This window comes from Castor canadensis, chromosome 11 (genome assembly GCF_047511655.1).
Source record: "Castor canadensis chromosome 11, mCasCan1.hap1v2, whole genome shotgun sequence".
In the NCBI taxonomy this organism is placed as follows: Eukaryota; Metazoa; Chordata; class Mammalia; order Rodentia; family Castoridae; genus Castor; species Castor canadensis.
The window spans coordinates 94629706-94652604 of record NC_133396.1 but is presented as its reverse complement, the minus strand read 5'-3'; the positions used below and the strand labels follow the sequence as shown (position 1 = coordinate 94652604).

Genomic DNA, 22899 nt, shown 5'->3' with positions numbered 1-22899 from the left:
GGGGGTACATTGTGGCATTTACAGAAGTTTTTGCAATATATCATATGTATCATAGTTGATTTCACCCTTCCATCATTCGCCTTTATCCTCCCTTCCTCATTCCTGGAATAGTTTCAGTAGTTACCATTTTTCCATTTACATACATGTGTACATAGTATTTGCACTATATTCACCCTCCCAAGTGCTTTTCCCACATCCTTCCCCTCCCACCTGTACCCGCCCCCCGCCCCTGCAGGACCTATTCTGCTCCTGTTCTCCAATTTTATAAAAGAAAAAAAAATGATATTTTTGGGTTTTTTTTTTTAAGATAGCTACACAGGGAGTTTTCTTGTGATATTTCCATATATATATAAAATATGGCTTGAATTGGTTCATCTCCCCTATTTTTCTTCTTTCTACCTTAGTCCCCTTTTTATGGTGATTTCAACAGATTTAAAAATTCAGTATTCATTCTTGTATAGGAAGTACATCAACCATATTCACCTTCTTAACTTCCTTCTTTTACCTTCCCTCTCTTGTAAGTGGCCTTCCCTTAGTGTGACCTGTATTCATAATATTGCTGTTTTTGTATTAGGAATAGACCGACTCTTCCTGAGTTTCCTTAGAAGCCATTTGAAAAGTTAAATGTATTCGTAACTAAAACCTGCCCTCTCTAATTGCCAGGACCTCACAGGAGGCTCAGTGTTTAGAATTAAAGTTAAATGATGTCTGAAAGAGATAGGGCATGGTAATATTGGTCAAAGCCATACTTACTAAAAGATTGAACATGAAAAGATTTGGAGCTTTATAGTAGTTAAAGGAAGTAGGATTTATAAGAAGTTGATATGGGTGACTTTTTTATCTGACATAGATAGATTTGATTTCAAAACATTTGAGCTGTGTCCTGGGGAGAGGGATGTACAAGGAGAGAAAGAATCTGATAAAGTGGGGATTTCAGGAAGTTTCTGTGGAAGAAGACTTAGAAGTGGGAATGAAGAAAATACATTAGTGAAATATCAAGAAAGAGAATACTTTTATAGACATTTGTAAATTTTTATTTCCACAAACTGAGGAAACCACAAGGTAGGCAATAGTGGTCCTCAAGCCAATCTGACGTGCTTTCCCATGAGCAAGGATTTTATTTATTTATATATTTAGGCAGTACTGGGGTTTGAACTCGGGGCCTCACATTTGTTAGGCAGGCGCTCTACCACTTGAGACACTTCTCAGGCTCTTTTTTGTGTTGGGTATTTTAGAGATAGGGTTCGTGAGCTATTTGCCTGGGCTGGCCTTGAACCAAGATCCTCCTGATCGCTGTCTCCCAAGTAGCTAACCTTATAGGCATGAGCTACCAGCACTCGGCAAGTTCTACTTTTATATGGGGAAAAAGTGAGAAGCAACATAGTATTTCATGACATATTAAAATTATATGAGATTGAAATGTCAGTATTGATAAACTTATTGGTACATAAGTACACTCGTTTGTTTATGTAGCATCAATGTAACATCTGTGGTTGCTTTTGTACTGCAATAGCAGTGTTGAGTAGTTGTGACAGACCGCGCGCATGGTCCATAAAGACTAAAATGTTTATTTACTTTGTGGCCCTTTGCAGAAGTTTGCTAACCACATAAATAAAGGATTGTCCTTAGTACTTTGAATAAGTAGTATGGAGTTTTTCTAAAACTAGGAGTTTTTGCCAGTAATAAATTTGTTGTCTACAGTCTTATATTTCCTTATTAGGAATAAATGCTTTTACATAGTGAGTTATTTTATTATTTCTGCAAAATGCCAACGTAGTAAATATTGCTTTCTTTTTTTTTTTTTTGCTTGATAATATTATTATATTCCCTCTGGAAGGGGGGAGTATTTTTCCCCCCTTTAGAGTCAGGATCTTGTTATGTAGCCCAGGCTGGCCTTGAATTCACTGTCTTCCTGTCTTAGCCTCCTGAGTGCTGGGATTACAGTTGTCCACTACTAAGTCTGGCTTTGAGATACATTGTTAACGCTGGCTCTTTCAAGTATATCCATACTCATTAGGATTTTGAAAAAATTAAGCAATATTCAGAATTCCTGAATATTCCTGCTCTAAGAACTTTGTTGTTTTCTCTTCCAAAGCATGGGAGGTTTCAATATTTGAACATCAGAAGAGCTGTTTGCTGCTGTTTGGAAAGGTTTGAGGACTATGTTTATACAGGCACATTTTGCCCCATTTGAGCCAAGTAAATTGAGATGGGCAGTCAGTCTTTCTTCAAAGCATTAGGACTTCTGAAATTATAAATTGGACATTTTAAGATGTACTAAGTGATCACATGCTACACTTATACTTAAACATTGATTTTCCTTTTCTTGGTCTCAGGGCCAATAACTTCAGTCCTTCCCCTATTATGCTTAGCAGAAATATGACAATTGTTGGGATTAACTGGGAGTTCTCTGTATCAAAACTTAGGATAACCTTTGTTATGAGTTATTGATTTGCTTAGTTGGAGGAAGTAGTGTATGGATAAGCATTTGAACTTCCGTTCCATTTTTCTGTCTTCCTTTCCTCCGATTAGCCTCACATGCTTAAGACAGTAAAAACAAGAGATTTAAAAATGTTAGAATGAAGGAAATTAATGGGTTTGACAGAGGTAGAAAAATCATATTTAAGAATAAATTTTAATTTCCTCATCTTCTTTTCCTTCTAAATAATCTGAGCCTGAACCAGAAGCATGTTGTTTCTGATTAATTTCTGTGTGAAGAAGCAAAGATGTATTACTCCTAATTCATTCTGAATGACCAACCACCAGCTGCTAACTAAAAATGTGAATCCCTGCCCCTTAACTAGGCTTTCTTGTTCCTTTTCATCTACAAGTAGTAATAGGCTAATAATTTCCTTTACTTCATTGTTGTTCTTTTACTGCTATTGTAAGATTTATTCTGTGCAGAAATATTAAAGCCACTTTATATCAGTTTGTTACCCTCAATGATTAGAGCAGTAATCTCTAGTATAGATTTTGCTATTCAATGCTTTTGTCTGTAACCCCTGCTGCCACTCCCCGCCCCCCGCCCCCCCCCCCATTGTTTTATCTAAAGTTGGAGGAGTTTTGTTTTAGTGTATGTGGGTAGAGAATAAAACTATCAGGAATCTATATGACTATAAAACTAATAAGGGAAATCATCTTGATTATTTTAGGTAATTCCTTTCTTCTCCTGGCTCTTTGAATGTTACCTGGAACTTACCTTTTAGGATAAATTGCTGTAGGAAGTATGGGAATATTCAGGAGACAGATTTCATTCAGGAAGTTGCCCATTCATATTATTTTACTGTCCTTGTTTTTAGATAACTTTGCTTTGTATGTGGTCTGTTTTCTGCCCTACAAACCAGAAATTACCTGCTACTATGAATTTTAACACTGTTAATATCTTTCTTACTTCTCTGTGGACTCAACTGTCTTACCAAAAGGATTGAGAATTATAGTAGTTTGATTGTTGCTTGTTCATATATTCAGTTGTCTAGACAAACCATGAATTATGGTAAAATCATTCTTTCTTATGAATCCAGTTCTTGTAAAAATTCTTGTCACTTTTCATTAATGCTAGCATCCCTACCCCAAAATCCCTGCAATCCTCATGTTTTCCTTTACAGTCCTTTTTTCTTTTCCACTTCTGTCATTGTCTTTTTAAAGATACTTTTCTAGATCATGCAAATACTGAGGTTTGCAGCTGAAGAATTGCAGCTCATGAGCTCCAGGGCTAATCTTTCTTAGTCACATAAATGTAGTAATTATTAATGGTAGAAGAACTGTGATGAGGCCACCATACAGCAGACATTTATTTAGTGACTAAGATCACCGTAGATCACAGTAGCTAGCCTTGGAATCTCCCTTCTCGTTTTTTCTAAAGTTGGAAGATGAGGCTAGATACTGTTTTTATTTCTTTTCCTTTTCTCTTTCCCTTCTTTTTATTTCCCTTCCTTCCCTACTGTCTTTCCCCCACCCCCTTCACTTTCTTTTTTGTTATTTTTTAAGACGGGCTTCTTTTGTACCCCAGGCTGGCCCGGGACTCACTGTGTAGTGCAAACTGACCTCAAATTCGTGGTCTTAGCCGGGTGCCAGTAGCTCTCGCCTGTAATCCTAACTACTCAGGAGGCAGAGATCAGGAGGCTCATGATTCAAAGCCAGCCCGGGAAAATAGTTTGTGAGACCCTATCTTGAAAAAAACCCATCACAAATAAGGGCTTGTGGAGTGGCTCAAGGTGTAGGCCCAGAGTTCAAGCCCCAGCACTGCAAAAAAAAAAAAAAAATTGTGGTCGCCCTTCCTCAGCCTCCTCAGTGCTCAGATTACAGAAGTGCACACCATACCCAATTGCTAGATACTGTTTCTGATTTAACTGTTCATATTTTCCATTCCTACTTTGTAAGATAATAGTATTTGTTTGAATGTAACTGTTCAGATAGCAGATAGGGTTGGAGAATGTTTATATTTGAGCCACCTACCGGATGGAGTTCTGGAAGTTTAGAACAAGAAATAAAAACTTTTTTTTTTAATTGTTGGTTGGTTGAGATGGGGTCCAATTATGTAACCAAAACTGGCCTCGAACTCACTGTGTAGCCTAGGCTGGTCTCAAACTCGTAATCTTCCTGCCTCAGCCTCCCAAGTACTGGGATTACAGGTGTTTGTTACCATGGCCAGCAGCAATAAAGACATCTTAAAATACTATGGTTACTAGTAGTCTGCACTAATAATTGTGAATTTTAAATCCTATCATTCCCTCATTCCCCTTCCCCCTTCGCAAAAGAAGGATGAGGTAAGAATCATGATTGGTTAAATAACACATGAAAAACTGTTAAACCTTAATAAAGACTGATTTGACAGTTCTGAGAAACACTCATCTGAGCTATTTTTCATTCTGTTTTTGGGTATTTGAATACCTTTATGCCCTGGAAGTGTTCAGAAGAAACTACTTTAGATAAATCATATTTAATGACTTATTTATCATAAAATTTTATAACCAAGATTGTGATTTGGGGACATAACATCCAGAAGCTAGTAATCTAAGCACAAAACAGTACTATTCTTACATAAGAGTTCAGTTCTTCAGGAAGTCCTTTCTATTGAAACCATCGACATACGTTGTGAGAAAACTTATTCAAAGCTTCTACATAAGTAAAAGCAATTCAGTTTTACCACTGCCTACTAGAACCATCCCCAACCATCTGGTGCATAAAATGTTAAACAGGAAAAATAGAAGGTATTCAATAAAAAAATGAAATGTTTGAAACATTACTTAGTACCCCATTAACATGTTGTATTTTTACATTTTTATGTATCAGTTAAAAATACATCTAAGAGTTTAAAAAGTGAAATGTTTCCAGTTTCATGTTGTAATCAAGTAAAGGAGGGAAAGGTAAAGAACAGAGAACAAAAGGAGTAGGTAGAACAAAAAGATGCAACAGCTATATTGAGGGCATGAAAGACTGTAGAGCAAGGAAGGATGGAAGAAAATACGTGAGCAGAATGTGGTCTTGTTACATTCTGCTGCTGGTGTAAGCCATGGGATAACTCATCGTTTTTGGAAATGTTCTAATAATGACATCTAATAAAAAAATAATTAGTGACCTCCAGGTCATGAAATCCAGTGGGCACTTTTCCAGACCTTTTCTTCTTTGACTTTGCAACTTTTGACCACCACTGTCTCTTGAATACCCCCCACCCCCACAACACACACACACACACACACACACACACACACACACACACACACACACACACACACACACACACAACTAAAATCATGACCTCTTAGTTTTCTCTCATTTCTCTGGTAACTTCTTTTTCCTTAAATGTTGGAGTTCTGAAGGCTCAGTTCCGGGATTCCATTTCTTTTCATTCTACACAATCTAGCAAACTTACCCATCCCCATTGCCTTAGTCACTATTTGCTGGTACCACATGACTTTCTCTTGTATCCTACATTCTAGTGAGTGATAGCACTTTATTCATTCCCATTGTCCAAGCTGAAGACCTGGACTCGTTCCTGGCACTCCCTGTCCTTCACTCCCCTGATCCATATCCTCTGCTGGCCTATCTAAATAATCCTCATCTCTGCTTGGGGCATGATAGTAGCCCCATAACCTTCCTCGAATTTGTTGTCTACACTGAAACTGTGTTAGCATATTTTTTGAAAGGATTTATCTAATGTTAGTCTCCTGTTTCAAATTATTTCCCTTAGAATTATGTTTCTTGCCACTTCTTCAGCCTCCCCTCTTACCTTCCTGTGTGCACTTGAGCCACTCAGATTTTTGTTGTTGTTCAGATTCTCACAGGTACCATGCTCTGACCATTCACCCCCTTTATCCAGTCAATTCCCATTTGTTTTATTTTTTTGGTGGTGTTGGGGTTTGAACTCAAGACCTTACACTTGCCAGGCAGGCACTTTACCACTTGAGCTGTGCTATCGGCCTTTTTTTGCTTCAGTTATTTTTCTGATGGGGGTCTCAGTTTTTTCCTGGGCTGGCCTGAACCACAATCCTTCCATGTAGCTAGATTATAGGCATATGCCACTGTGCCTACCCCTCAATTCACATTTTATTTTTCACATCTCAACATATAAAAACTGCTTCTTGATATATGGTTTCATGGTAGTTCTGTTCTTTTCCTTTATAGCATTTATCCATAATTTGGTATCTATTTCTGTGATAAGGCTGAAAACTCAAGAGAGATGGGACCTTGTCTGTTTTACTCACTGCTTTAAACCCAGCACCAAACATGTGGTAGGTAGTTAATAAATAGTGATTGAGTGAATCTAGTTTGTCCTTTCTGTTCGGTCAAGGTATTTATCACTGCTCCATAAATTCTACTTTCAGGAAATTCTAGGGTATAGCATAATCTGTATCAGCCTCAATAATAAATATAATGTTATATTTTATCACACAGCCTAAGAACTAAAGAACAGGTAAAACTAACCAATTCCTGAGCTGGAATTGAATCTCTTCAGATTGTCTGGTAACTCTATTTTTATATGTCCTTATATATCTCTTAAAAGAATTCACTCTAACTTAGGGATTTAGTGTAATTCAGCAAACATTTGAGTGCAGGCAGTATACCAGACCCTCCCTTTCATTTGTCTTCCTGTCATAGTGAATTTAGAGGGTTTTATTTTGGGGAGGGGGAGGGACTGAGATTTCATGCTTTACCATACCTCCAGTTTATTTTGCTCTAGTTATTTTGGAGGTGGGGGGGGGGTCTCATGAACTATTTGCCCCAGCTGGCTTCAAACCACAGTCTTGATCTCTGCCTCCTGAGTGGCTAGGATTCAGCACCTGGCTGAATTTAGAGTAATTTTAAACCTAGATCTATTTTTTAGCTTTTCTGTTTCGCGCACACACATACACACGTCTTTGAGTGTGTTTCTTACTTTCAGTAAAACCCCTTTTGTTTTTGTTTTTGTTTTTCTAAGGTAGGATCTCCCTGTGTAGATCAGGCTGGCCTAAAATTCACATCCTTCTGCTTCAGTTTGCTGAGTACTGGGATTTCAGTTGTAAATAAAGTACTTTATAAATAAAATGATCACTTGAAAGATATTTTTTCACTTGACTGCATTTAGTTAGGTAAATTGAGAATATGTAATTATGCATCTTCCATATATTAAACTGGGATTAGAACAATATTGGTGTCTCCATGTTGTTCTTCTTCCTCCTGACTATGATGGCACATGATGCTTATAACAAGCTTAAGAGTGTACAATGAGCACATGTTATGTGTAGAATTCTTCTCAGGTATTTGGTGATGGTTTACAACTGATAAGATGTAGTAAACACACTTTAAAAAAGATACTTTAACATTATGAAGAAATTCAGTCCTTTGTTTTATAAGGGCAATGCAACTGACTCTGCCTTAAGATTACAGACCAGAGCTGTTATCAGATGTTCGTTTTATGTTGAACTTTTTCTTATAGATGTGTTCTCCTATGACAGAATATATACCAGGATTAAGGGAATAACCTGTGACTTACACTTGCAACCCAGATAAATATAAATACTTGATAATTTAGTTATAAGAACTTGAGGAATACTTTAAAAGATAAGGAGAGATATAGGTCTTAAAGCAGGGGAGAAATGGAATTCTTGGTAGAGGGAACTGCCGTCTGTGTTCCAAAAGAATAAATAAACATTGATGGAGCTGGGGGATAATGGATGAGACCACTTGGAAAAGTTAGCAAGCAGGTTTACTTGTTTAGAGTAAGGAAAAATGGTGCCTAGTGGAAACTGGAAACAGCATAAGAACTATGTTCTTTGCAAAATGATTTGTATTTGAAAGTGTATTATAAATTTGTGATATCAGAAATATGAAATTTTTCTCTGGGCTTAAGAAAATAAAAATGGACATGACAGCAAAGATGCTGGATATTTGAGCTCTTTTTTAAAAAAGAGATTTTATCATTATTATCTAGAGCTTTTGTTACGTGTGTGTTTTTTTTTTTAACTTTCAGCTTTTATAGCTGAAAAGCTAGAAATAATAGCTATGAAAAAATAACTGACCACTTCCCGTTAGTGAATATGTTGTCAGGCTCTCAACAAAACAATTTCTACAGCCAGTCATTTCATGCCAATGTCAGCCAAAATTGCTTAAAAGTATGAACCATACTGTGACAGTTACGTTTAATAAGATAGAAGATGTTGACATTAGGATTTTTACATGACCCTTATTTTGTGTACAGCTGAAGGTCAAGTTTGTTATAGACTAATTTTTCTTTTCTTTGAAATTATTTTAACTTAGTTTCTTTCATGAATCTGTGACCTCTCGTTCCTTTTCACTGAGATAGTTTATTTGCCTGGTCTTTAATAGTCTCATCCCATTTTATCATTCCTAACTTTTTTTTCAGCTTGTCTGTCTTTTCTTTTTTTGTGTGTGTGCTACTGGGGTTTGAACTCAGGGCTTACACCTTGAACCAGTCCATTAGCCCTTTTTTGTGATTTTTTTTTTTTTTTTTTGAGATAGGGTCTTATGAACTATTTGCCCAGCTGGATTTGAACCACAATCCTCCTGATCTCTGCCTCCTGAGTAGCTAGGATTACAGATATGAACCACCAGTGCCTGGCTCAGCTTGTCTTTCTTTCCAGCTCTTTCCCTGAGACTAATTGCACTAAATTCAGCTTAGATTTCAAGCAGTGCTCAAGCCAAAGGCATTTATTAAGTGTTCATATGTGCTTGTGTCTATGCTGTCTTGTACCAATAAAGGAAGAACACATGGGACTCACATCTATTAAGTAATTTAAAATGTCAGATAAAACTAACAGAAGTCATATTTTAATATAAAGTGTCCAATTCCCCATTCCCAAGCTTAATGCTTAAATGCTGTGAAATCCTATCCCCATAGGAGGAGGGTAGAGTGTTTATTCTTCATTTGGGTCTGTTTTAGATGAATAAATGTAAATTATATAGTTCTCCAGAGGTTCATTTACAGACTGGGCTTACTTAAAATGGACATAAAGTATTTGGGAGTGCTATCCTGGCAGCAAAATACCTAAGACTGTGATTATTTAAATAAGGTAAAAAGTGGCAAATGAACTGTAGTGTGCAAGCTTAAAATATTTTTAAAATATTAAAACAATCCAGTGCTTGTAGAATGATGGTTTTCAGACGGTTACTGAAGAAAAGAGTTTAAGTCATTGTCATTTATTCTTTGAAATTAGCAGATTGATGTACTATGGCTAAAAGAGTAGTTCTGGATTTTAGAACAAAGGCTATGGAGACAAAATATTTCTCTACCCTTATACCAAAATGATCTCTATGTACTCTGTGTGGAAATGGACGTGGTGCTTGAGTAAGTCTTTACTAAAAGGGAAGTCCAGTTATAGACATACAATAAATGCAGCAATATTATGGGACACAGGTCACACTAAGGGGAGGCCACACATAGAAGGGATAGGGCAAGGGAAGGAAACCAAAAACTAAAATGTGGTTGATGTGCTCACTGTATAGGAATGAATATAGAAATCTTAAATTTGGTGGGGCCACTGTGGGAAAGGGACTAGGGAAGAGTGAAGAGGACTTGTAGGGATGAACCATTTGGGGTTGTAATACATGTATGCATGGAAACAACACAAGGAATCTCCCCGTGTAGCTGTCTTTAATCTCATACTAACAAAACGCCGTGTTGCTCTAATTATGTTTTATGTTTTTTCTTCTACAAAATCAGAGAGGTCAGAACAGGTTCTGCTGGGGTGAGGGGCGTTTGGCACCAGTGGGAGGGGGGAGGTGGCAGGGAAAGGGGTAGGAGGATGAGTATGGTGCAAATAATGTGTACACATGTATATAAATGCAAAAGTGATACCTGTTGAAACTGTTCCAGGAGTTAGGGGAGGGAGGATGAAAAAGCAATAGATGGGATGAATTCTTACATTGTAAGAACCTTTGTAAATGCTACAGTATTACTCCCCCCACACCCAGAATAATAATAATAATAATGATGATGGAAGTCCAGAAAAGAGATGATTAAGGGCTAAGAAGACCAAATAATTGAATAATTTCAAACTGGACATTATAAGGATTTAGGATGTTTTAGGCATTCATTCAACCAGTATTTATTGAGGATCAGCTATGTCCTAGGCTTTCTGCTCAGCACACAAGATGATACCTCTGTCCAGAGAACACTGGTAAGTGCAAGCAAGAAAAAATGGGTTTTTTTTCCCTATGATTTTATAGGAAAAACAAAAGGGCAAGAAATACAAGGCAAATAAACAAAACCTTGAGATGGTTTATGATCTCAGGCCATTAGATCTTGAATAGGTGGGGAAGATGCAGTCATTTAGGAGGCATGGGTTAAAAACAGAAATCTAGAGCCTCCTGCCTTGTCTTGAGTTCTGGCACCCTGCTTCTCTATATTTCTGTTGCCGTATCTGTAAGTTGAGAATAATGTATTTAAGGTGCTTAGAATAGTTACTGGATGAGAGTAAGAACTCAATAAATGGTAAGTGTTAAGTAGTTGAAATTGGGTTTGTGTGCTGGGTCCCTCATCCTTTTCATACTTAATCCCCTTTAGTCTATATTCATATTGTTATTTAAGTAAACAAAATAATACTGTAAAATAACAGTAATGACAAAATTTCTAGTTAAAATTAATTTGAAGCTGAAACTTAAATACAATAAACTTCATAATGTGGTGCTTGCCTACCTTTCTAACCTTTCTCCCACTACTAACTCATCTTATCTTCTCACTGAAACCACATTGTACCATCTGCTGTTTCCTGCATTTGTCATCATAGACACCTCTTTACTTCTTCATACTCTGTTTTTCTTTGCTTTTTGTTTTTAATACCTTTCCATCTTCATGTTCTCAGTTTCATTTACAGAGCTGGGGAGGATGCTAATGTTATTATATATAGCATGGTTTTTAATCAATAAGTATTTGTTAGAATGAATGGATATCTGGTTAAATAAATGGAGTCAGAAGATCAGAATTGTGGATATTATTGGTTATTTTAGAGTAGGAAGATCAAAACTGTAGGTATTGGTGATTATTTGTAAGAAGAAATGGCAACATTATTGTAGAAGTGTGAAAAATCGGTAAACTCCAAAATAGTGGTTCTCTCATTTGGCAACGTAGAACTAGACTATCTTGCTCTTTGTGAGTAGGGATGTTTTAGGGTCCTCTGTCTTTCTTTTGTGTTTGAAAAGTTGAACCCAAGAACAGCATTCAAATTTACAATTATCAGCATATGATAGAAGACAAGAATTTGCTTGTTTCTATGATACATGAGGATAAAAAGTTCTAAGAAGTCTTCCATATTTTCCATGAGCAATTTTCATGCCTCATGTTGGAAACAAGAAAGAGTAAAAACACCCTAAATGGTTAATTCTATTACTTATCCATATATTCTGCTTGTGTAAATTGTGGAGACAGAAAGCCTGAGTTGTATATAAAGTTCAAACCAGATTCTTCAACATTTATTTCTTACTGGCCTTAGGGATTTTTACAAAGCACTTTACCCTCTTAACTGTCCTATTTTGTTATTTATGGTGTTACAATAATTTGTCTTGATTTTTATTTCCTTAATTTTAACTTTCTGCTTTCTGTAAAATGGTGTATGTCTTAAAATCGATATGTAAATTGTAATGAATATTGGTATGTTGGTATTTTTTATGATAACTAAAGATTGGTTAGCTGTTTCAAATCTGAAGAGGACATTGGAGTACTTATGGCAACTCTTATTTAAAGTCACCGAAGTTCTTAGTAGTAGGTTGAAAGGTAGAAGCCCAGTGCTCTGGCTGCCACTGTTTCTACTTTCAGAGAGATCTTGCTATCCTGGTTTTTATGTAGCAAGAGGTTTGTCATTTCAAGAGTGACATTCTTTTCCATTGCTCCTTTACAGAGTAATAATGAAGACTAGTTTATTTTTCAATTATTTGAAAATATCCTTCTAAAAACATATTCTTTGGTATAACTAAGTCTTAACACATTTTAATATAGGAAGTCTTCACCTCTCCATCTGCTGATTTAGAGGCAAAAGTGGGAAGCCCTGCTTCTATAGAACATGCATTGTAAAGATTATATGTAAATCATATATTTCTCTTAAAAAAAGAAATTTTTTAGTGACAAATGGGAAGTAATTTGATGTTTTAGTCTTGTAAAATCTTCCCCCATGTCACCAGGAATTCTTTTTATATATAGCGGTAGACTTTCCACTTTAATATTACTCTTACACTTTTTCTTTTATAATTAATGCCTTTTACAATAAATGTTGCATTGAACTTGCTGAGTAGCTCAGATGTTTGGCTTTGCTGAAAAAATTTTTTGTTGCAGATAACAAAAGAATAACTTTCTATCTTATACTCAATTCATGTATGTTCATATTTTTAGCATATTTAGGTTTGTTTCTTTGTAAGTGAAAATTAAACTGTATTCTAAATCATTTGGCAGTGTAATGTTAGTATAAGAGAAGTAGGCTTGAAATTAAAGATCAAATTGTGCCTTGATTCTGCTACCTGTATATCATTTGTATTAGAACTGTCTGCAAGAATGTCCTTTTCTTCATCTGTAAAATAGTGAATGAATGCTTTATGGGGGGAGGTGATTAGTATAGAAAAGATCACATTTAAGGCTACCTAGCATACTGCCTGGTTCATGGAATGTACAATAGACGTGCATCATATTAACAAAAAACAACAATATGTAGTTTATGTGTTTTTTAATAAAAGTTCTTATAGAATCACAAAACTTTAGACTAGGAGGGGATGTCAGAGTTCAAACCCCACTTCCCCTGTAAGAGTTGCTTTAATATCCTGGGCAGATAATCTTATCACAGTTGCTTTTGCGTTTCTACTTGGGCAAGGCACTGTGATAGGTTTTCAGGAAGCTGCAGAGTTGAGTAAGGTTGTTCAGGGTAGGCTTCATGGAAGAAGTCAGCAGTGGAGCTGGATCTTGAAGGATGGGATAGAATCTGAATGTTTGTAGAAGTGTCTGTCTATAGGAACAGAAAGAACAAAGAGAAAAGATAGGGCAATTGCAGAAAATCATGCATATGAATAATTCTATGGGGCTGGATTAGGGGTGATAAAGGAATAATGAAATGTAAGGTTGGGAAAGAAGATTCTGGTTATACAGTAGTAAAGGACCTGGATGTATTGTTGCAGTTTGATTTCCTTGCCCATCACAAAAATGCAGTGAAAAAAATTTAACTACAGGTGATACCATATTCATTAAGCTTTTTAACTTATGTGTTTATTTTAAGATAATTCTTCTTTAACATTCACTTATAATATAAATGTCTTTGTTTGCTTATTCTCTGTAGCCTTAGAGAGTCAATCCCTCTCTCACAGGGGCAGTTAGGGCAGAGACAAATAATGGCCTTTCTGAAGGAGTATACTTTCAATCCAGGCTTCTCAGACTCCTGTAGGATAGTTTTCCAAATATCAGCCTATAACCCAAAATGACAGAACCTAGGAGAAACAAGGCAACATCAGAAAATTGTAGTCAACAACCAACAATAGAAGTGGAGCTTCAAGTTATTTACCAAAAAAATTCAAATTATTGTAATTACAAGATTTATTATTTAAATTAACTTCTTACACATACTTTAATACTAAAAGAGAAATGGAAAAAAATGCATGCTGACCAAACATCAATAATGACTAGCCATATTTAGAAAAGAAACAGTTTCCAGACTGGGGGAAAAAAAGTTACTGAAATTTAGAAATTCATTGAACAAGTTTATTCTTAGAAACTCAGTGGACAGTAGATTTGATATTTTTAAAGAGTGAATTAATGATAGGCCTCAGGAAGTTACCCAGGTAATATTAGTAGTTACAGATGAAAAAAATGAAAGAGAAGTTAGGGATAAGAAGAATAGAATGAGAAAGTTTTAAATGAATCTAATTGGAATTCTAGACAGACTAGAATAGTTCTCAGCAATTATTATTTTGAATATCTAGAGTTAATGAAAGGCATAAATTTCTCAGCTTTAGGAAGCACAATGAATCCCCAAAGCATGATAGATAAAAATTCTACACCTAGACATATTATATTATAGTGAGACTGCAGAAAGTCAAATATAAGAAGAATTTCTTAATAGGGATTGGAGAAAACAGATAACTGCCCACATAAGGGCCACATTTAACAATAGTGATGATGAAAGTCTAAAGACCTAAAGACAATGAAATCATAAAATGCTGGGAGAAAATAATTGCCAAACTTAAAATTTTTACCCAGCTAGAATTATTTAGGAGTCAGGATGAAATGACATTTTGGACAGATAAACTGAGTTAGCTACCACCATGTCTTTGCGAAAGAAACTTTTAAAGGATGTACTTCAGACAGAAGGAAATTGAGCTCAGAGAAAAAGAGATGCAATAGGGAATGGTGAACAAAGAAATTGGTAAATAAGTAAGTCTGATGAAGCTGTGCACTCTTATTTTATGACTTTGATGCATAGTAGATGCCTAAATACCGGAGAGATGATTTCATTAATTTTTCTGAAATAGTGTGTTTTCATATTCAACAGTGGAATTATTTATAAATTTTCAAAAAGAAGCTGGAATATTAACAGGACACTTGGCATGATTGGTCTTATTTTGCGAAGTTACGGAGAACAGTCAGTGTCTCTAGGATATGATTTGAATGATTTGTGAAGGGAAGGGGTCAATGTAAAGAACACTCATCTGGACCAAGAATTAGAAAATGGGTTTGAATTTCAGCTGTGCCATTCACTCAGCGTCCTTAAATAAGCCACATAGCCTTGCACATCAGTTCCTTGTTCATATAATGAAGGGGTTGGATTTGATTGTTGCTAACATTTCTCTCTCTGCTCTAAAACTCTTATGGTTTTTATTCTTTGTTGTTTGCAAAAACCAGAAGAGATAAAGGTTGCATTTGAGGTTAGATTCAGTTCTGAGTCTAATGATACAGGACAGCAGTACTTAAACTAAACTACTTTTGTTAAGTAATAGGAAAAAAACCTGGAAAAGGTTTAATAATAGTTTGCATAAACTGTTGATATGTTATAATTATGTATGCCTGTTTTCTTCATCTACCTGATTTTCCTCTTAGTATTGAAGTTTTTTTGTTTTTTTGTGTTTTTGTACAGACAACAGTATGTTTACAAGGGATTCAGTCAGTATGGTATGATATCTGGATGCGATGGAGATTTGCGGGGGAGGTTTTAATTTTTCAGAGTGGAGTCAGGGGTTAGGTGCTTCTCTCTTCACATTAAGTGTAGAAGCCTCCTTGCCAGCATGTTAGCATATTGTTGAAATTTTCTGAGGTGAAAACAAAATCCATTTAATAAAACATTAAAATTTAGCACTGAGACTTTTAATAGCCTCAATTACCTCTCATTCTGAGGCAGGGGAAGATTGAATAACCTATGGGTGCTCTCTTTCCTTTCTTCCTGATGGACAAAATGAAGTTCAGCTACCCTGTAGGTGTACTGCTGACTTGGGACTTCTAGTCTGGAATGCCTGTTATACTGTCCTACTTGTTTTCCTTCATATTCATGTTAGAAAAGTGTGACTGCTTGTACACATGCTCACAAATACTTAGGTTACCTAAATTGTCTCCTCAGTGCTCCTCCACTGGGGAGGAAGAGCTATTGGGCCTTTTGGCAGGTAAAGCGGATAATGCTTTTTGACTTGCTTTTCTGTTACCATCTTTTTAGTCTATTTTGTAAGGTCTGTGATAAAAGAAGGAGGAGTAACAGACTATTCAAGACATGATCTTCATTTGATATAACTAAAATTTACTTATTGATGTCAGTTCTAGTAATAAATAACCATTCCTCACTGTTTGGAATTTTTATCTTAATTTTCCATTTTGAAAGTTAGTTGGCAGCTGTTAGGTACATCGGATTTATTCTGGAGCACTGAGAAAAGCTTTAGAAATTTCTGCTAGTGTTTTGTATAGCATGACTTCAGAGGCCATAATTATAATAAAATAATTCTTGGAATATCTTGCTGAGTCAGTTCCTTGGTGTTATCATAAGCAGTGTAATGTGTATGGGTTGTAGAGGCTTTTTTTCCTGTGCCAGGGAGACCAGGGATCCCTTAAGGGTCATTGTGAATTTTTTGTTGTAACTGCAGAATGAGTGAGTTTTGAATATGAAGTAAGAAGAGCCTATAAAAGAGAGCTGTTCTGGGGCTGCTGTTTTCTACAAAAGGTAATTCAGACAGCACCTATCATGACTGCTGTAATTTTATTTTGTCTAAACCCAAACATTGTAAGTAGGCCATTTTCTTTAGCTCATGTACAACTAAGTCATCAGGTGGACAAAGAATTTTTCCCACTGAAGGAAATAGATTATTAGTGGAGACTCACAGTAATGTTAGTATTTTGAAAGTTCACACAGCTAATCTTTTTGCATTCATGGGAAATGAGCCTTAAATTCACCCCAGATGGAGAGAGTCAATATTATTTCTGAGCACACTGGCTTTGAATTGGAAAAAAATTGTCTGTTCCTCCTTAATTGCAAAACCTTTTATATTGTAGCACGTTCTTACGTTTAAAACCATATCATCTTTTTTTTTTCCCCATCATACTGGGGTTTAAACTATGGGCTTTGCATTTGCTAGGCATGCTCTCTACTGCTTGAGCCCAATATCATTCTTCTGGGCCCAATATCATCATTCTTCCTTAAGTCTTACTTGTTTTGAACCTTTCCTATATTTTTCTATGAACCTAGTTTTAGAGCCCTACCTGGCTCATCTTAGATCTTTGTTTTCTGAAGCAGAAAACTTTTGAGAGGTTCTTTGTAACAAGGTAATGAAAACTGCACAGCTTTGCACTCCTTTAGTTACACTGATTTTGGTTTTTTTGTTGTATATTTTATCGTTTTGGTTAATAAAGTAAAAACATTTGCTTAGATTCTGGGAAGCCAACCAAATATATTAGGGGAAAAAAAAGAACTCAGCTAAAATTTTTTATTCAATAAAAAGAAATTTGTAAAAACTCCCTGTATTCATTAGGAAAAAAAAACCAAAAAAAGAATGTATATGGTAACTATCAGCCATTTGATATAAGTTCACAGGACCTTTTTTCTATGAACACACACACACACACACATATATAGCTAAAAGTAGAATCATACTTACCTCTCATACAGCATATTCCAATTATATGTGAACTCACATATAATTATATGTTCACATATAATATGGGGACCACTGAACTTTAGTGACTTTCACCATGCAACCTAATTTTTTAAAAATTACACACTAGAAATGTTGGTGATATAGAAATACATGAATTGATATGTAAGACGGGAAGGAACAGTTAAAATTAAAAAAACATAATAGTGATTATGCACTAATAAGACCAAATTTTGGAAATTCTGACTTATAAACAATAGGCACATGTAATAGAGCTTTGCAGAATTACCAGACATTATGTGGCAGTCACATTTTCTTTAGCAGAAAATTGAAATAACTTTTTAACAAACTAATTCCTTTCTGATTTTAAGTTTTGAACACCAAATTAATGAATATTAATTACATTTGTTATTGGTGGGTTGCTTTTATCTCAGGTGGCTGAAACTGAATGAAATTTACGTGACTTTTGCTACTGAGAAACCAGATGGTTCCGAGTCAATAGGACAGGACTCTGTTTTGACTCTGCTCTTCCATGTGTTGCTTTGCCCTCAGGTTCTCCCCGAGATAGTCACAGGATAACTGCCAATAACAGCCAGGGAAATATGCTTTCTTGTTCATATCCAAAGATACTCCCCTCTATTAAAAGCAAGGGGAATATCCCAAAAAGGTCCAGGAGCTTGTTCCTTTATTTCATTGGCCAGAATTAAAAATCTGGAGTACAGCTCATTCTTGTACCAGATACTCAGTAGCATGGGATAATCATTCAGGGTCTTCCCTTGAGCTGAGATCATTTTCCAAATGTTTTTGCTGTCAATTAGGGAGAGTTAGAATAGCAACCAACATGGTCTGCTAGAATGTAGTCCTTAGTAAAATGTCAAATCAGCACAGTTAGCATTTCTGGATCAATTCTGGCTCACTCGTGGCACAATGATAAGACTTTGGCATGGTATAATGAAAAGTGGACTGTAGGTGGATCCTAAGGAACACTGACACTTCACAAATGAGGTTAGAAAGAGGAGCTTGTGACTCCATTTCCTATTTATTCTGTAGTGCTGCTGGGTTTTTTTGCATTTCTTTTCCAAAAGAGTAGAATAAATGCTGGTAGTACATTAAGCTTAAGAAATTGAGTTGAATTTATTCTTTAAGTAAAAATATTCTTTGAATATTTAAATAAAAATATTCACCTGTGATGCAACTATTTCCTGATTTAAGAAAAGAAAATACAGCAAGCAAAAAGTAAACATATGTAATGGGCATCCTTCTGTTTCCTACCTTGAATGTAAAGTCCAAAATCAGGGGCTTAGTGCTAAAGCAGTCACATAGTGAGTGTGAGGCCCTAGGTTTGATCCCCAGCATTGCCAAAAGAAAAAAAAGATAGGACCTTTGAGTAAACTTCATCATATTTTTTATAAAACAGTTTATAAGATAATCCTGGGAACAAGTAAACAATTTTTTTGGGGTTTTTTTTGTTGTTGTTCTTTTTTATATTTTCATGTTAATTGTGACCTGTCTTCAGAATCACTTAAAATACTTTACTGTCATACTGGGGAATTGAACCCAGGACCTTGTGCATGCTGGGCAAGTGTTCTACCACTGAGCTACACCTCCTGCTCCAAATATAATTTTAAAGGTACATTTTGTGGGGGTTATAATACTGAAGGTATTTAATACTGAATTCATTTAGCAGTTTATTATTTAGTTATGAGCTTCAAAAAGCTATTCAGTTGGGTTGAATTCATCAATTTTAACAGCATATGGCATGTTTGATTTTACCCAGTGGCTTTTCTCCATTAAATCTCTCAGTATGTCTCTGGTCACTTTAATGATCATAGCTTCGCTGTTCTTTGAAGTGCTGCCTATTGGAAATATGGAAAGAAAAAAATATGGCCGGAATTGTAAGTGGTTATACTGAATGTAAGGGAAAAATGAAAAGTGTATGTTACACGAAGACGGTATCTAATGAGTTAGATGTTAAGAGATGTATGTTTGAAAAGAATTCTTAAATTTTATTACCCAGACTGTAAACTCATCCCTACATTCATCTACTACCTTGGAAAAATTATTGTCTTACAAAGGGAAAAGTGGTTGGTTATAGGTTGGCTGCCCTGTGTGTGAGGAGCGCCATGATTAGAAATGGGTTATGAATGGTAGTGGGTTGAGTGTCTAATGTGCAAGACTCTCTTCTCCTTGAGTGATTGTAAACAGATACTTTTGATTTTCCTTTGATGTTTGACTTGTGTAGGAAAGATAGATTTGCTGAGCCACTGCTAATCTCTGCTTGTCTTTTAAAAATACTGGCCAAGAGACTCAATTCAGGAGGCTAGTGAGCTCTTTACATTTTATTTCTGTTATTATTCCAAACTTAGTTCCAAGGCGTAGGATAAAGCACTACATTTTCTATTTCATGTATCAGTCTTTTCTGAAGTCTGACACTGTATATCAGTGATTCTTACACTTTAGTGTGCATCAGAATCTTCTAGAGGGTTTGTTAAAATACAGATTTTTTTTCCTTAGAGTTTTTGCTTCAACAGATCAAGGGTAGGGCTCAAGAATTTGTATATCTCATAAGTTCCCAGGTGATGCTGTTGCCGCTGCTGCCCCAGTGGATACTGCCTTTTGAGAATCACTGTCATAAAAACTTACTTTTAATAAAACCGAGGTACAGCCATCAGTTTTATTTAAGGAAAAGAATATACATATTTATTACTATTTAGATTAAGCTTTTTATTGTTTCTTCTTAGGATGTTGCTTATTACATTAAGTGACCCAAAGGGATTATTCATGTAAATTGTTTTTTAAAATGTTTTTAGTCAAAGAATTGTTACTAAATGGTTAGCATCTTGTAAATTTTTATAGACACATTTGTTCTTACTACTAGGCTGAAAGACAGTTTCAGATTAGCAGAAAATATTTTGCTTGGTATTTCAAGCAAGGATAGGAATTATTTTTTGTGTGTTGTATTTATTCCTTACTAGGACACCATAAGTGTTATTTCACTCAATAAGTATTGCAACTTTTAAAACCAGTCTGAGGTCAGTACAATCTCTTTGCTATTACCAGCTGTGCTTGTTGCTATGGAAACTCAATAGGATTACTGTTGTAAGGACCACACCTGGCTTATTTGCATCCAATTTAAGTTGGGGGAAATTTCAAAAAGAATAAAAGGTCCCTAGATGTGCCAAAGGACAGCCAAAAGAGCTTGAGAGTTTGTAACCATCATATTGTAAGGGTGGTTGGATTTTCTTTATTCATTATAGTTCTTGCTCTGGAGGGTTTTATTGGATGTATTGAAGTTTAAATTTGTTTGGTGTATTTATTTGTCCCAATTCCTTCCAAGTCTTTTCAAATGTTATTTTGTGTTATGTATATATTCTTACAGTGTAAAGATTTTTCATATTCATAAAGAAAAAGTATGTACAGATCAGAATTTTTCAAGAGAGAAAAAATTGTTTCTTTTCATTTGTAGTAATAAAACGTTTAGTAAGTTTGGCCACTATAAGAGACTTCCTACAGCAGAATTTTATGTTGCTCTCTACTTTTCAGTATTATAAGCCATTATAATTCTCTTCTCACAAAAACAACTCCTTTTTAGAGAGGCAGTTTGACACACTGATATTCCATTTTCACCAAGTAACCTAAATTCCAATTAAAGTTTAGATTTAAAAAAATTAGAAAGCTGCTTAATTATTTTTATGAGTTTCTAGCCACAGTTCAGGCATTTTTATTAAGCCTGAGTAGGACAATACTGAGGGAGAACACTTTGAAAAGCATTTCTGATCTATTCAACATTATACAAGAGTATGATAATTAAGTTTCAATCATTGTGATTCAAGTTTGAGGCTCTTACCACATTGAAAAAAGAAAATATTCAGATACTCTTAGTTGCCCAGTGTAGCACAGCCTGAATCCCTTTACCTTCAAATTTACTGGCTCTCTAACTAACCCTTAGGACTTCTCCAAGTCATTTAATCACTATAACTTAGCATCATTATTTACAAAATGGGACTATTAACGTAGCTCATGGGGATTTTGTAAGGAGCAAATGAAATGGTATATATAAAACTACTCTGAAATTTACATATGTATATGATAACAGGGTGTGAGGGTTGTGGTGTCTAATTTACTGTTTGCTCAAGTATGTCCTTGACACAAAGCAATTAATTAAAAGTAACTGTGAGAGAATGTGCCCAGAGATTTGCCTAAATAAACTTGACTAAACATTCTAGGGAAAAAGAAAAAGAAGACAGTTTGAACTGTTCATACATTTGATTTTGTTTACACCATTGATCTTATTCAGAGTTCCATGAAATAGGAACATAACTGTGAAGAAAAACAATTATATGGACTAGTTATGTGACCACTGAGTTTGGTTACGTAAAATTTAGATGTTTTTCATTAATTAGTTATGCTACACATTCAGTTGTACTAACTTTATACCAGTTATTCTACTTTGTTATAATAATTCAAAAATACCTTTATGGTGCAAGTGTATGGCAGGTAAAAGTCAGTGTAGGTACCGACTCCACTTTGTTGGTTGAGGCTGTTTGAACTCCCTACTGATAAGGATTCTGAGGCCTCACATAAAGAGTGTAGTGGTCAATAAGTGGTGATGAATTTCCACATGTCTTTACCAGGTATTGACCTTTCCCATTATCTAAATACAAGATGCAATCTTGTATTTTTTTCATAGTACTTTACAATAAGAGCAACTTGCATCGACCTGTCTGTATCTGTCATATATACATGTATATAAAACAGTTAAATTAGATACTTACAAATTTTGGGGGTGGTGAATGCTATATTTGGAAGTCCATTTTTGTTGTTTGTGGAATGTACCCTTTAAATCTTTAAGTAGGCTGTTACATAGCTTCATGAAAGAACAGCACCTTAGAATACATGTCCAAAGAACATTCTCATTTACTTCCATGTTCATTTAGTTAAGTACAGGTACTAGTATCTCTGTTTTATAAAGGAAAAGGGCACAAGAGAGGTGCCTGCCAAAGGAAGCTAAATGTGTCTTGATGGGTAGTCCAATATTCCCCACTTTGTAAAATTGTACCCCCTTAAAGTGTTAGCTTATCTTATACACCTTACTCAGTTTTGCTTTTTTCTCTTTTTGTATTCATAGACTGGAAAAGTAAGAAGAGCTTTCCTGCCTTTTTAATTACCAAACTACTCTCAGTTTTCAATGAATCAGTTCAAAGAAAGAATGCAGTCTTTCTATACCTGGTAAATATTTTCTGCTAAATAAAGCTGTTAATTTAGTAGCCTCTGATAAATCCAGGTGTTATGATGATTGCCTTTTATTTTGTGAGATGACTATTAAAATGACTTATCAAATATAATTTTTTTCATTTTTAA

At 35.3% G+C, this 22899-nt stretch overlaps 1 protein-coding gene across 6 annotated transcripts in view; it reads left to right on the top strand.

The window, feature by feature from the left end:
* The window catches only part of Pou2f1 (POU class 2 homeobox 1), a 140305-nt gene that overhangs the window by 34679 nt on the left and 82727 nt on the right, over positions 1-22899 (top strand). For 5 of the 6 annotated variants that reach the window (XR_012438848.1, XM_074047578.1, XM_074047577.1 and 2 more), the window contains exon 2: positions 22667-22767. The exons of the other annotated variant lie outside the window; for it this stretch is intronic. Coding sequence is in view for 3 of the 5 variants with exons in the window: in XM_074047578.1 (XP_073903679.1) it covers positions 22667-22767 (101 nt within the window). In the remaining 2 variants the exon portion in view is untranslated. The remainder of the gene's footprint in view (positions 1-22666; positions 22768-22899) is intronic. 6 annotated transcript variants of the gene reach the window in all.